The 15062-nt window shown below is 50.1% G+C and overlaps 2 protein-coding genes across 2 annotated transcripts in view; one reads left to right on the top strand and one right to left on the bottom strand.

Moving 5' to 3' along the window:
* The first annotated feature begins 1423 nt into the window (after positions 1-1423).
* On the top strand, positions 1424-6735 carry PCBD1 (pterin-4 alpha-carbinolamine dehydratase 1). Its single transcript, XM_053949224.1, has 4 exons — positions 1424-1573; positions 4570-4701; positions 5052-5132; positions 5629-6735. The coding sequence occupies exons 1-4, from the start codon at positions 1571-1573 to the stop codon at positions 5725-5727; spliced, it is 315 nt and encodes a 104-aa protein (XP_053805199.1). The 5' UTR covers positions 1424-1570; the 3' UTR covers positions 5728-6735.
* A 750-nt stretch (positions 6736-7485) lies between these two features.
* Positions 7486-15062, bottom strand: part of SGPL1 (sphingosine-1-phosphate lyase 1) — a 31722-nt gene continuing 24145 nt past the window's right edge. The window contains exons 8-14 of the mRNA XM_053949223.1: positions 14939-15044; positions 14401-14499; positions 13506-13655; positions 12247-12485; positions 11553-11699; positions 10568-10688; positions 7486-10487 (exon numbers count right to left, since the gene is read on the bottom strand). Of these exons, the coding sequence (XP_053805198.1) occupies positions 10347-10487; positions 10568-10688; positions 11553-11699; positions 12247-12485; positions 13506-13655; positions 14401-14499; positions 14939-15044 (1003 nt within the window). The 3' untranslated portion in view covers positions 7486-10346. The remainder of the gene's footprint in view (positions 10488-10567; positions 10689-11552; positions 11700-12246; positions 12486-13505; positions 13656-14400; positions 14500-14938; positions 15045-15062) is intronic.

Below are 15062 nucleotides of genomic sequence, written 5' to 3'. Positions count from 1 at the left end.
CTGGAAACCTCAGAGCACACATCCTCCTGCTATCCACAGCAAAGCTTCCAGCCCCAAATCTGCACACAATTGTTTTCTTCTGAGGTGCTTCATTGCTCTCCGAGACTTTTCTCCCTGGATAGACACTCAGGACAAAACAGATGGTAATTTTTCCTTTTCATTACCCTGGCAAACAAACCTGCAGAGGGGAAAAAAAATTAATTTTTTTTTTTTTTATTTTTAAAGGAAGGATTTGCTTCCCTCTAAGTTGCCTGCTGGAAAAACAAAATATCTCTGCGGTACCCACAATCCCTTACAGTAGAAAATAAAATGTGCACAAGAGTTTATACAAAGGATGTATGTCACTCTGTATTAAAAAAAAAAAAAAAATCTGGAATTGGTTGCTTCAGAGGTGAAGAGAGCCACGAGGGAATAGCAGGGGGCTGAATTTCTGTCTGCCACATACACCAGCACAATAAAAAATGGTCAGCGCTGGAAAACTGCCCATTATGTGAGTGGGTCTAGCAGACGACGAGCTGCAGGCCATGGGCACAAATCCATCTGGCCTGGAGAAGGCAAATACCAGGGAGCAGCACTCAGCATCCCTGAGCACACCGTTCCCTCGGCAATGGCAAAAACGCCTTAAAAACGCTGGGAAATGTTGTGAGGGGCACTTCTCCTTCCTGCGGCCCATTTGCACGGCTCTCAGTCGATACAACCCGGACACTGTCCCGGACGGTGATTGTCGGTGGTTATCGGTGATTATCGGTGCTCTGAGCTATGGATACAGCCGGGAGCAGCATCACCCTCCTCACACCTGCCAGCAGCACCCAGCAGTGCCGGCTGCAACTGCCCTGTGAGAAACGATACTCGCTTTTACAAACTGTAAAGGTTTATTGAAACCTTATCAAAAATACAACGGAGGGCTAAATAGAGAAAATATTACAGCGCCGGGAGAAAAAGGATTTTTCTTTCCGCACCATGTGCTTACCCACACAATGGAGGTTTCACCTTTTAACCCTTTAACCCCTCCCAAAGTTCTGTCCATCGACTCCTTCTTCGCTGTCCAGTGATGGAGTTTTACTTCCTTAAATCCTGATTGCTGCCATAGTGACAAGCCAGCCCTCCCAAATGTCCCAAACCCAGGCCACCCCCTCATAACAACACAAGGCGGGGGGTAAAACATAACTATAAATCTATAAAACTTCTCCTAACGTATATACACGACATCTGCCTTTTAATTGTGAGAGTCAGCCCTGGCATTACTCTATCACATGCCCCCTCCATCCCGCCCCACCTTCTCCTTGCGCCCCAGGTTAAGGGAGCGCCCCGCAGCAGAGGGGTGCGCGTCTAGGGGGCAAAGCGCATCGTGGCTGCGTCGTGCGGGGCTTCCAAGAGACCCTGTGTGGCCATCCTCCGAGCCCCACGGCGCCCCACAGGCAGGTGGCCAGTGCCGGCAAGGCTCGGCCGGCCGTGGGTGGACCCGGTGGCCTCGCCACGCCTCCCGGACAATCCCGGCCGAGCCCCGGCTCCGGCGGGATCCGGCACGGCGAGCATCCCCCGGCACGGCGGGCACGGAGAGCCGCGGGCCATGGTAAGTCGCCGCTGGGCAAGCCGGCTGTTGGCTGTGCCTTTTCGGAGGCAGAAATGTTCCAGCGGCAGCTGGAGGCCGCGAGGAGAGGCAGGAGGGAAGGGGGAAAGGAGCGGAGCGCCGTGGTTAATCAGTAACGCCGGAGCTCCGCCGGCCGCTGCTCAATTCCCAAAGGCAGCGCTCTGCAGAGGAGGGGGAGGGAAAGGATCCGCCAGCAGCGATCCCCCCCACATTGTGTAGGGTAAGCACGACCCCCATGTGTGCTCCGTGTGCACAAGCCCCCAATACGCCCGGGCCGGCTGGAAATCGGCTTTTCCAGGGCAGCAAAAGACCTTGTGGGATACGGCATTCCAGCCCTGCCCGCTCGCCCTGGGCTGTGCCCTGTACCTTCTCCTAGGTGGAAATTCTGCTTTCCATTAGGGAAAAATTCTTCCCGGTGAGGGTGGGCAAGCTCTGGCACAGGGTGCCCAGAGCAGCTGTGGCTGTCCCTGGATCCCTGGCAGTGCCCAAGGCCAGGTTGGACAGGGCTTGGAACAGCCTGGGATGGTGGAAGCTGTCCTTGCCCATGGCAGGGGGTGGTACTGGATTGGCTTTAAGGTCCCTTCCCACCCAAACCATTCCGTGATTCTATAAAAAGGAAGATTTTAGTCCGAGCAAAGAGGGTTCAGAGTCTCCCAATTTCCCTTGCTGGTTCCTTTCCCTCAGTTGCACAATGCGTCTACTTGGTTTCCTGCTGGCAAAAAAAAAGTCCCAAAAATTAAAATCCAAAGTTTTTGGCAGTTGAAAGCCAGCAGGAGAAAACAAAATAATTTGATTTCCCTTACAAGAAGAGTGGTTTTAAGGAGTGAGAGCACATGAAAACATTAACATGCCACCCTGACAAAACCAGCCGGCTGGCCAATGTCCTGGGGTGGAGAAGGATGGATTGGAGCAGGATGGGGGGCAGGGGGTGCTCCAGGCAGAGGGTTTGCCCTCTGACACAGCCAGAGGAGTTGGCTCTGTGTGCTCTGGATGCCAAACCTCAGCCTGGCCGTGCCTCCCGCTGGTGCTGGGAGAAGCTGGGCTGGAAAAAGCCCCGGGGGCCATCCTCCCACGGAGTCACAACGGAGAAAAAGAACAATTACACCATGTCCCTTTGTTGCTCTGCCCGGGGAAGGCTGGTTTGGAACCCAGGCCCCTGCATCCATACCCCTTTGCTCCAAGCAACAACTCCAGCTTTTACTTTTCCTCTCTTTAGCACCGATAAAGGAGCAGGTTTCATCCTGTGGTCCCAAATCCTGGTGCAGCCCCAAGCTATTCCCATCAGAGCCCCCCGCGGGTGGCTCCCTGCCAGCAGAGCCATCCTCTGTCCCCACATTATCCAGTTGCTAAGCTACCTGTGCCCGGCTTATCACACCATCAGCGGGGAAGGGCAACGGCTCCGGGTTTATTGAGCTAAGTCATGTTTGCTCACTGCCTTCCCTCCCGGCACAGCACTCTGACATTTGGGGGGGTGGGGAGGGGGTGACAGAGCCAGGGCTGCCAGGGAGGTCATCCAAAACATGCAGAGGCAAGGAACACCTTCCCCAAAAATCCTGCAGCTGCAATGCCAGGGGGACAGGAAGCATCCCACCCCCAGTGACACCCCAGCACTCTCCATCCCATGCAGTCTAAGTGCGTGGATACACACAGACAGGTAGGCATCCACACAGCCAGGGGAATGGGGAATCATCTTTCCTGTCTTCCCCAAAGCATGCAAGAATCACCCACAAAAACATTCGTTTCACAGCTGGTTCTTTGGTTTTGTGCAGCCTGTGAGCAGGGAAGCCACAGGAGAGGATGATTTGCCTCAGTTGCCCAATGGCATTTCTGAGCTTTGATGCCCAAGCAAAGCATCTCAAGGGGCTGCTGATCAAATACCCACCAAAAAAAAACTGGGCCAGATTTGTCAAGACTCATATCCAACTTGCCACGCTTAGCTCTACAGCACAAAAAGGAAAATAAATTGCAAACAGGTCTTTATCATCACCAACTGGAAAGATCAACTCACCCAAACCTGCCAGAGCTCAGAGTGTTTGGACAATGCTCTCAAGCACATGGTGAGATTCCTGGGGCTGTCCTGTGCAGGGCCAGGAGCTAGAGTTTGATGATCCTTGTGGGTCCCTTCCAACTCAGAACAATCTGTGAGTCTGTGAAAGAGTTTTAATTGCCAGGACATAACATTTCAGAGAGCAGTGCCCCTTTGCACTCGCTCCTGCCTTCCCCACTGAGCCAGAGCAGAGCTGGCTCAGGCAACCCCCATCCCCAAGAGCTTCATTTTAGTTTCATCTCTGCCTACAAACACTCCTCAAAGCCAAGAACTGCTGCTTCCCCACTACCACCCTTAAAAACTAAGTACCAGCAGCTCTGCCCAAGACAGAGCTCAACCACAATCCCTCCCTCTGCCCTTTGCTCCTCACAGGCAGAAACAGCCTCTTAAAATCCATTGTAATATAAAGAAGAGGGAAAAAGAAGCTGAACTGCCGCTTAGTGTGACTCATCTCTGATCCACACCACTTCTTTCTCCTCAAAAGCAGCCTCCCAATAAATGAATAAATAAATAAATAAGATTAAAAAAAAATAGCCCTCCTGCTTTAGGAACCCTAAGGCAACTCTCAGATCTAGAAATGATCACAAGAACTTCTGCTTTTTAAGTTGGGTTTGGTTTTTTTCCCCCAGAAGATTATATGTAAAAGAGAAGGTATTTTGGAGTTTATCCAAATGTGTTATCCAAATGCATTTTGGAGTTTGGTATCATTTCTTAGTACCTCATGCACTGTGTTGCAGGTGAGAGGACAGAAGGGACCAGCTGGACTTCCTTGGTATAGGCAGGATGTATTCCAGGCAGGGAGCAGAGGACACTGATACTCCAACCCTCCCACCCACTCTGCAGCTGCCTCCGTGTTCCCATATCTCCATGACCCATGGGATCTGCTTCATCCCACTTCTGCCACTCTGACCTGCTCCTCTTCCCTTTCCAGGCAGGCAAAGCCCACAGGCTGAGCACGGAGGAGAGGGAACAGCTGCTGCCAAACCTGCGAGCCGTGGGGTGGAACGAGGTGGAAGGCAGAGACGCCATCTTCAAAGAGTTCCACTTCAAGGACTTCAACCGGGTACGAGCACCAGGGGCACGGAGTTCTGCAGGCTGGGACACCCAGGTTTGCAGAGCAGGGAGTCCCCTCTGCAAAGCTCAGCCAAAGAAAGCAATCTGTGTCTCTCCTGAAATGGAATGGCTGAGCAAAATAACTTCCCCAAGACACCAAAGTGCTTGACCCAGCATAGTTTGTCTGGGAAACACTCCTCAGGAAGAGGAAAACCCATAGAAAACTCCCAGAATATCCCAGGCCTTGCATTTGGTTGGGTTATGTAGACACAGGCAATGTAAAATTAATACTAACGGGGGTGAAAACCTATATGTTGCAGGGTAAAGGGTTCAGAGTTAACTTTCCTTCTGACCCTACAGGCGTTTGGCTTCATGACCAGAGTGGCTCTACAGGCAGAAAAACTGGATCACCATCCCGAATGGTTCAATGTGTACAATAAGGTAAGAAACACAGATGGTGGGGACAAAGCAGAGCACTTCAGGGAGCAGCTCCCTTTTTTGAGGGATAAAACAGGAGCAGCAAGTGCTGTTCTCATCAGCAGGACCTCTTCCCTCAGATGCTATTCCCATATCACAGCCAGCCTTCAGCTATCACAGATCCTTTCCTCCTCCTTTTATCCCATCCAGCTGAGCAGTAGCTGCCAAAGGCTGGCACCAGCGTTGCTTTTTAAAATCTGTATCAAGTAGCAGCCACAGGAAAAGCTTCTGGGGAAAAGAGTGAGTTGAAAATGGGCACAGGTGGCTGCTGTGACCAAGGCAGGGGTGGCAGTGACAGCTTGTGGCCAGCATGAGATGTAGGAAGGAGAAAAACCAGGCAAGGTGCCACCCCAGGGAATTTTGCTAACAAGTTTGGAGCTAGTGCCTCATCAGCTGCAGCACTGAGGAAAGCAGTCCTGCTGTTCCTGTCAACAACACTCAGCCTGTCTGTCTGCCTTAGGTTCACATCACCCTGAGCACCCACGACTGCGGGGGTTTATCGGAGCGAGACATCAACCTGGCCAGCTTCATCGAGCAGGTGGCAGCTTCCCTCTCCTGACCAGGGATCCACGCAGCCAAAAACGCACTGTGCCACTGTGTCCTGCCTCAATGGCTGCACCCAGAGCCTTTTCCCACTTCCAAGCTAGATCCTGGCTCCAGACAGCCTGACACCTCGCCAGCCCCCCAGCGCAGCTCAGATGGATGGAGGCACTTTTCAGGCTGCAGGTATCCATCTCTGATCCTGCAAATTCCATCCTTAAACCCTCCCTTAGCCACGTGATCCCACACCCCCAGCTGCTGAGCCTCTTACCAGGAGTCAGCCATATCACAGAGTCACACGATGGTTTGGGTTGGAAGGGACCTTAAAGATCACCTCCTTCCACCCCCTGCCATGGGCAGGGACACCTTCCACTGTCCCAGGCTGCTCCAGGTCCAACCTGGCCTTGGACAATGCCAGGGATCCAGGGGCAGCTCCAGCTTCTCTGGGCACCCTGTGCCAGGGCCTGCCCACTCTGACAGGGAAAGATTTCTTTCCCCTGTCCCATCCAAACCTGTTCTGTGTGAATCCATTTCCCCTTGTCCTGTTACTACATGCTCTTGTAAAAAGTCCTTCTCCGTGTTTCTTGTCAGTTCCTTCAGGCACTGGAAGGTTGCAATTAGGTCACCCCAAATTTTCTCTTCTCTGGGCTGAACAATCCCAACTCTCTCAGCTTTTCCTCACAGCAGAGGTGCTCCATCCCTCTGATCATCTTGGTACCTCCCCTGGACTCGCTCCAACAGGCTGATGTCCTTCCAGAGTCAAGTTACACCACTGCATCAGTAAATCTGTCCAGAGCCTGCCCCCTGTTGTTGCTCCTTACCTCCTGGAATGTGTTTTCTGCCTAAAACATGTTTTGTGAACCCTCTGGCTTCTCTGTAACCAAGCAGCAATGTGCTGTGCAATTTGTCATCGCTGTAACCCCTCTCCAGCAGCATTACATCAGGCATGTGGTCCCACCCCGACTGGAGCCAGCCTTTTGTAGGATACCAAATGAAAAATTTACAATAAACATCTCATTTCACCTGATGGCTCTTTGGAAAGAGGCCTCACTGACCAAATGACACCAACAGGTTTCCCCAAGGGCAGGTACTGCCCTGACTGCTCTCAAGAAGGCGCTGCTGCCACAAAAAAAACACATAAAATGGCAAAAAAACACATAAAGGGCAGGTGCCTTCACCTCAGAGCGACTGGGGTCTGAGAGACTAAGAGATGATCAAAGCCAGGGCAGGTAAAAACTGCTTGTGTAAAATCACAGCTGTGCCACAGCCAAGGCACAAACACAGGGAAAGGACAACCAAAAGACACAAAAGCAGCACAGCACCAGGGCAGGGGCTGCTTGGGGTAGAATGCTTCCCGAAAAGAGGTTGGGGGTGGATTTGGTGGTGCAGGATCTTCACTGATACAATGAACAATCCCATGTGAAACCAACAGCATTTGATTTCAGCACCACCGTCTGGGGAAAAACACTACAAACATCCAGTTCAAGTCTTTTTTTTTTTCTCTTTTTTTAACCCTTTAAAGTCCTACAAAGCATTAATAGAAAATCTGTAGCTCTAAACTTCCAGCATCCTTGAACATCACACACAAGATGCAGACACGGACACCACCTTCATTCTGACAGAAGGACAAAGCAGCCCTCAGGCAGAGTTAGTAAGATTCATAAACCATCCTCCTTGCCACAGACCAGGCTGTGCATGAGCAAATTCCAGGAACAATAGGTCCCCATTCATTCAAACAAGCACTGAAGCAGAAAAACAAGAGCTCAGTGAGCCTAGATAGCTAAATGCACCATTTTAATACAAACCAGGCCCATTTTCACCATCTCTCCAGCTATTTCAGCCTCCAGTTTGACAGTGGCAAATCAGAGCAAAGCAGAAAACTGCCATCAGATCAATTCATCCCATTTGTCCATTAAAAAGTCCTCGTGGATTTATTGGGCAAGGTATTACTGAGTTGTACGCAACCCTTCCACTCCCCTCCTCCAAGTCATCAGAAAAGTGCAGATGAAATCCATGGCAAGAAGACACACATCTCTTCTTGGTCCATCCCATTGGATATTCTTCATTCTAGTACCTAAGAACAGGTGAATCCCTTGGGAGTGCTTTGTACAAGCAACAAATTGAGTGTCCTGCTTGGAAAACCAGAAAATCCCGCAGGAATTAACCGTGGCAAGGATCGCTCCAGGTCTAAAAGTACCGTCCAGTTTCAGATCATAATCCAGTTCATCAAATTCTTCTCTTTTTTGTCTTTAAAACAATCACACAGCCTGTAAATCCGTTTTTCCAAGACCATTTGGCATGATAAAGGAGATGCAGATTACATGTTAGGTGACAAGGATGAATAAAAACTACACACCAGGGAATTACAGTGGCCTATTCCTGACCACAGGATTACATTTACAGTATAGGACAAATACATGTGGAACAATTAAACCCACAAATATTATTAATAAGCAAAGCCCAGAATAGAATACATTGACTTACAAATAACATCTTCAAATACATCCAAAAATGTGAAATGGAGCACTGATCTGTTAGATCCACCTACTTCCTGGGAGGAAAATGCAACCAGGGAAGGAAGAGAAGGGAGTTTCACTCTCCTTCAGCCCACCCCAATCCACCCCTTCTTTCTTTTAAAGCAGAAACAAAAAGAGTACCTCCCTTTTTTTTTGTTTTGTTTTGTTAAATCCTGGTTCCAAAGAGAACCACCACAGTAGCCAGACACTGAAGACTGTCTCCAAACTCATAAATACAGTAATGGTCACATTAGCAAGACCTTGAGAGAATAAATAGGTCCAATACAAACTGCCAGAGCTGGTATCACCATCAAGAGACTCTCAGGCAATTCAATGATTTCAAAAGGGCTCAGAGATTTGCATGAAGTCATCAAGCTCAGGGCAGATGGCTGAAATGCTTGTGTCTCCTAGCACAGGGAATAAAGCTGTTGGAAAGCCAGGACCCTTCCCAGAATGGCTGGGCCCAAGGCTGCACTGGTTTGTGCAGGAGCTGGTCAGTGACCTTCTCATTCCTTAAAATTCCTGTGCTTCAGGCAGGGTCAGCTTCAGGCTAACAGCCTAGGGCAGAGAGATGCCTTCAGATGCGCTGCACAGGACTGTGCAGACACGACATGAAGTCTTCCCCCACGTGTGGGATTCTGCCTGGGAAACTCTGCTTCATGCAAAAAGCTGAGAGGAAACATGGGAAAGCCCTGCAGGAGTAACTCCAAGACTACTTGAGAGATTCTGGCTTGTCCTCGAGGCCACAACTGCCTCACAAGGCTGCGCTGGGAAAACTCTCTCACCCTAAGAACAGCGGGGAAAATAGGAAGGCTGAGCCACGTGCCCAAGGCTGGAACAGCTCCGACTTGCTGCATCCTTTCCTCTGCTTCTCCCAGCATCTTTGTAATACTGTGAAGAGACTTGGCTCATTACACCTACTATCCTCCCTAACAGGCAAGGGTGCTTCCTCTGAGGCCAGCCTGCCTTTGAGGTTTGTTTTCAGAATTAGTACCATAAAGAAATGACCACAACCAAGGTCGTGGTCAAACAGCTGAACCCTCCAACCCTCCCTGGCGTGCCACAAAAAAAAAGCCAGAGAAGCATCAAGGCACAATGGTGAATGCCCTTTTGAGAATGTGCCTTAAAAGAATCAGTGCAAAGAGCTGAGATTACTCCTATTACAAAAGTCTGATACTAAAAGACTGTGCTAAAAAAAAAACCATCTGCACACGACGCCCCTGGCTGCAACACGGGCCAGGGCCTGGCTGGCTCTGCTACAGCATCGTGAGGGGACAGTGTAAAACCTTCAAGTTCTGAACAGTGAAATGAGCTTTGCACCTCCCTCCAGATTTGTGCAAGGGAAAACAGCACTCCTGGGTGGTCAATGCATGTCTTCTACAGGAGGCAGGGGAGCAGAACAGCCACGATGTACCCGGGGTTTTCAGTACCATCCAGTTCCTCTCCCTACACCACCTGCGTGGTTTCTATTTCTGCTGTTGTTCAAGAGATTCCAGAAAAGGACTTTGTGTTGGTTTTTTCTCCCCCTCAGCAGATATTGATTGCAGTCTCGCTGAGATCTCCAGAGGGGATTTCAAAAGGAGGCCATGACTGTGCTCCCTCTGCCAATTTATCAGCTCTGCATTACACAGATATAAGGCTCCCAGCACGGTCTGTTAAATGCAGCAGCTTACAGGAATACTCAAGAGAAAACAAAATTTCCAATTTACTGTCTATCCTTAACTTCTGGGAAGATTGGAGCCATGGAACACAATGTGAGAACTCAAATTTAACACTTGGCTGGACACTGGCTGAATACCAGGTCTGAGGAGGAGAAACAACACAGAATGAAGTGACATGCAGAGTACCTGAGGAATTCGGAGCTGCGGAATGGACATTCAATTCACCATCAACAGCCATGATGAAAACAGGCAGGGGGGAGGGAAGAAAAGCCCTAAAACTGAAATTGGGCATGAAAACAATGCAGATTTCAGAACAGACTAAGACAGGGAAGGAGTTCTTCCAGATCGAGCCACCTTCAGACCTGCAATTGTAGGAACAAAGGAACTGCAATCTCTTTCCCTAGGAAACCTTTGGAACCACCCCAGTGCTGGCTGGCAAGGCACAGATTGTTGCACTACAGTCAGTGGTGGCCCGGAGAGCCATTCATGTGCTTTTCACTGCTGGGAACATCCGTGCTGTAGAGGCCATCCAGGTAGGCCTGGGAAATCTCTGCCACCAGGCTCCTGTCTGGGACAGACTGCGCCATTCCATAGATGGCTCCCTAAGCAGAGAAGAGAGGCTGTTACACAGGAGAAACACCCTCAGCCCAAACACCCCTGCACTGTGTGCTGGCCTCCTCACCATGCCGGTGGTTTTGGCGTTGAGGTCCTTCACGATGTCCTGGATGCTGTCCCTGACGTCCTTCAGGAACTGCTCGGCAACGCCGGGCTTGGTGTGCAGCTGTGTGATGCAGAGGTGGATGCTGGGCAGGCAGGGCAGAGGGCAGGGATTAACCACCTCCAGTATACACAGCTCCATCTTTTCTGAGCCCTTCTGTGGCCAGTGGTAACTGTGGATCTCCTTGAAACAGCATTCCCACTAAGGGTAATCCCTGCAAAATGCTGGCTAGAACCAGCTCATTCTTCCTTCCTTCCTGACTTCACAATTAGGTTAAAGATTCTCACCTCGTTCCAGGTACCTCTGGTGAGAAAAATGCAGCTGCCTTCAAGCATGGGGACCCCTGCCATCATTTCCCTCTCCTTCCTCTGCAGCTTCTAACCCATCACCAGAAGGAAGCACTCACCCTGAGCTATCACCTCAGGCTCTCTGGACTTTGCTTCACATGGCCAGTCAAATTTTTTTTTCAGTGTAGCTGCATCTGTGAGCACGGGCCCCTTCTGCCCACGAAAGCCCAATTTCCCACTTAAGGAAAGACTCTGACAAAGATTAATTTTACATTGAAAATGATCAGCCCTTCACTGTTGTTTTACTTTCCTTCATCTTCAATGGGCAGGAGGAAACAGCGAAAATAAATAAATCAATCTACAAACCCTCAGTTAACTAAACAGGAGATAGAGCCTTGGTTATTTATATTTTTCTGCTTGTAGTATATAGAGGTAAATAGAAAGTCCTCTGCCAGGCTCATTAAAATTACTATTACTTTATCTTCACTGCTGTATAATGGCAATTACAAAAGTGATTCCTGCTCTGCAGAGGAAAATTCTACATACAATTTATCAGCTATGGACAACAGTACTCAGCAAATCACTAGAGCTACACGGCCTGAAGTTGATCATCTTGCATACCCTGGCTAAATAGCATTACTCCCTGGTCTCCACACACTCACCTTGGTGGGAACTGTAGGACGTTCAAGTTCCATCCTTTTGCAGCTAAAAAATTAGATAATCGATAGATGTCAAAAATGTCCGAGCCAATGGAGAGGACAGACACCTCTGGCTTCCCAAAAATGAAGATGCTGTCAATTTTTCTCAACCTTGAAAAGAAGGAAGAGACAAGAAATGACTGATCAGTGTTACAGGGTTCAGACATTCTGTCCACCCAGCTGGAGCATTAAAGGAAAAGCTACAAGAGGGAACAGATGGCAGCACATTCCCACCCAAAAATCATGCACCCAACCCAGGCCATTGGGATTTGCCAGAGGACCTGGGTCATTACATACCCTAAAGTCAACTAAACTTGGGAAGAAATGGAAAAGAGAGAAGACAGAAAAGCAAGGGAAGACAGAAAAGCAGAGAAAACCAGCTTCTCTTACACAGCCACCCAAGCAGCCCAACAAGGAAGAGTATAACCCTTCTTTTGTCCTCCCTCCAGATTCCCCCTCAGCCATGGCTGAGGCAGAAGGAATTCTCAAAGCCAAGCTGAATGAAGGTGCCTGCACCCCTCCCATCTGTGTCCCTCAGCTACCTGGGCACAAACAAATGTTCTCCCAGAACTGCCCAGCAGGTCTCAGGCAAAAACAAAACAAAAGCAGTTTGGGAGGAGGGGTCCAGCAGGATCCAAACCCCGAGGCACCCACGTACTCGGATTCCAGGAAACGAGCTGTTTGAATGATTCTCTTCGTAGCCTCAACGTAGCCCGACTCTCCGATGTGCAGCAGGGTTGCCCAACATGCAGCTATGATCCCACCAGGCCTGGAGCCTGCCACGGAGGGGGAGGCATAAATTCCCCCTTGCCAGTCAGGGGCTATGAAGAACTGGTACTTCCTGTACTCCTTGTCACTGTAGAGCACCACCGAGGAACCCTTGGGAGCGTAGCCATACTGCAAGGGGCACAGAAAGTGTTAGAAAGCAGCAAGAGGGCACAGGAATGCATCCAGGTCCTCACCAAGAGCCCATCTGTTGAAACAGCTGGAGAGCAGAAGGCTCTGCAGAGGGCTTGGGACAGGCTGGATCCATGGGCAGAGGTTCAGCAAGGCAAAAAGTGTAAGGTCCTGCCCTTGGGTCACAGCAACCCCCTGCAGCTCCAGGCAGGGCAGAGGGGCTGGAAAGCTGGAAAGGGCCTTGGGGTGCTGGTGACAGTGGCTGTACATGAGCCACCACATGCCCATGTGGCAATGGCACCTGGCCTGGATCAGGAAGAGTGTGACCAGCAGGACCAGGGCAGTGACTGTCCCTCTGTGCTGGGGGCCCTTGAGTGCTGTGTCCAGCTCTGGCCCTCCCGGCCGGACAGCCCTAGAGGGGCTGGAGCGTGGCCAGGGAAGGGGACAGAGCTGGGGAAGGGGCTGGAGCCCCAGGAGCAGCTGAGGGAGCTGGAAAGGGGCTCAGCCTGGAGAAAAGGAGGCTCAGGGTGGACATTCTCACTCTCTACAACTCCCTGACAGGAGGGCAGAGGCAGATGGGGGGGTCAGGTTCTGCTCAGAGAAAACAAGTGACAGGGCAAGAGGAAACAGCTTCAAGTTGTGCCAGGGGAGGTTAAGGTTGGAAAACCGGAGAAATTTCTCTGTGGAAGGGGAAAAAGGGGCTGTCAGGGTTGAAGGGGCTGCCCAGGAAGGTGGTGGAGTCTCCGTGCCTGGAGGCGTTCATGGAATGACTGGATGTGGCACTCAGTGCTCTGGTTGATAAGGTGGGGACTGGTCACAGGTTGGACTCAAGTCTTGGAGGTCTTTCCCAGCCTGAGGGGTTCTGTGCTTTGGCACATTGCACAAAGGACATGAACAGAGCAGCCTCTGCTCCTGCACCCCAGTGCTCCTCCACACAGTAGGGAAGAAATGCCTGAAGGCCAGGATGGCAACAGGATTCACACCCCAAAAATGACAGCCCCATAAGACCCTTCTCCTTACCTTGTGGGTGTCAGCAGAAATGCTGGTCACACCTTCCACACGGAAGTCAAAGGGACGCTTCAGGGGAAACCCTGCCTTGTCCATGAAAGCAATAAGGAATCCACCCAGGCAGGCATCCACGTGGAAGGGGATTTTGTACTTCACTGCAAGCTGTGTGTGAACAAGAGATCAAAATGATGTGGCTGGGGCACCCAAACTCCAGTCACCAAAACGTATTTGGCATTTCACAGTTCAGTTCACTGAACCCTTTGAGAACATCACACCACCCTCAAGTCGTGGAAGACAGGAGATGTGGAAGGGATGGCTGTTTGTGGGATGTCTTTTCCTGCCTTCTACACACAGGAAAAACTTCTGTTTTTTGGTAGTTTGCTGTGCTTGCCAGAGCAATGTGCCAACATTGTCTGAAAGGAGTATCCACAATAAAGTAAAAGGGCCAAATGAACAGAAGGTCAGAGGCCCTGGCTGGTCACAAACAACATAAATTACTGGAGCAGAGAGAGGAAAGAAGAGAGGTGTGTTGAGAAAATAAGATCCCAGCCCTTTGACTCCTACTCCCGCCACACATTCCTCAGACTTCCACACCAATTTTGCTACAACCAGCAGGCCCTAAATCAAAGCCTTTTCACCAGGTGAGCCATTTAGGTGTTCTTTCCTTTCAGGTAGCAAAGAACAAGCACTTCTGATTAGTCTCACAGTCACACACCCCCCCTCAGTCCCAAACTGCATCCTACATACCCTGCTGTTGGCCAACTGCCCATTTGAGGACAGTAATGCCCTTCCAGCCAGTGGGATCCCCCCACCAAACTCACTGCTCAGCACCCTGGAACCCCTCTACTCTTCTTGTGCTGGTTTTACTGCTACAACACACAGGTTCCTACAGGTAGGGGTATCCTACCTCTGCCACCTCTTCAATGGGGTCCATGATTCCATGTGGGAACTGGGGGGCAGAACAGACCAGCATGGCTGTGTTCCTCGAGATAGCTCTCCTCATTGCCTGAAGATTTAAAGAGAGAAGACGCTCACATTCCATTTACCAAGTGCCATCCTGCCAAAGAAGATAAGGCGTGAGAACATGCAGAGTCTGCTCTTAAAAACCAATGCATGGAAGAGTACAGAGAGGAAAGCAATGAGTTACAACCACTCATCCACTTGGAAATACCGTAATATTTTTGTTCACCCTCCTCTGAAATCTGGGGCTATTTATGAAATACATAAATTACTGGAGTCTAAATGAATCCCACAGGACAAAGGAATAACATCCAGTTATTTCCAATACAACTTCATCTGCAATGACACTAACTCATGCTGTTTTTCATTGTTTCCACAAAGCATTCCTCCCTCTTTATCCATTGACTCGCTACCTGGACAGGAAGATTTCTTGTCTAGCTGCTGTGCAATGTTAATTTCCTCACAGAGAGAGACTAAAGTGATACCTGAACATCCACCTCCATAGCCTTGGTGAGTGGTATTTGGATCAGCTTCAACCCAAAGTAGTGTGCTGCCTTGTCAAAGGCAGCGTGGGCACTCACCGGGACCAGCCTGGAAAAGGAACAGATC

This window comes from Vidua chalybeata, chromosome 8 (genome assembly GCF_026979565.1).
Source record: "Vidua chalybeata isolate OUT-0048 chromosome 8, bVidCha1 merged haplotype, whole genome shotgun sequence".
In the NCBI taxonomy this organism is placed as follows: domain Eukaryota; kingdom Metazoa; phylum Chordata; class Aves; order Passeriformes; family Viduidae; genus Vidua; species Vidua chalybeata.
Note: the sequence above shows the minus strand (reverse complement) of the source record. Positions and strands in the feature narration are given on the sequence as shown.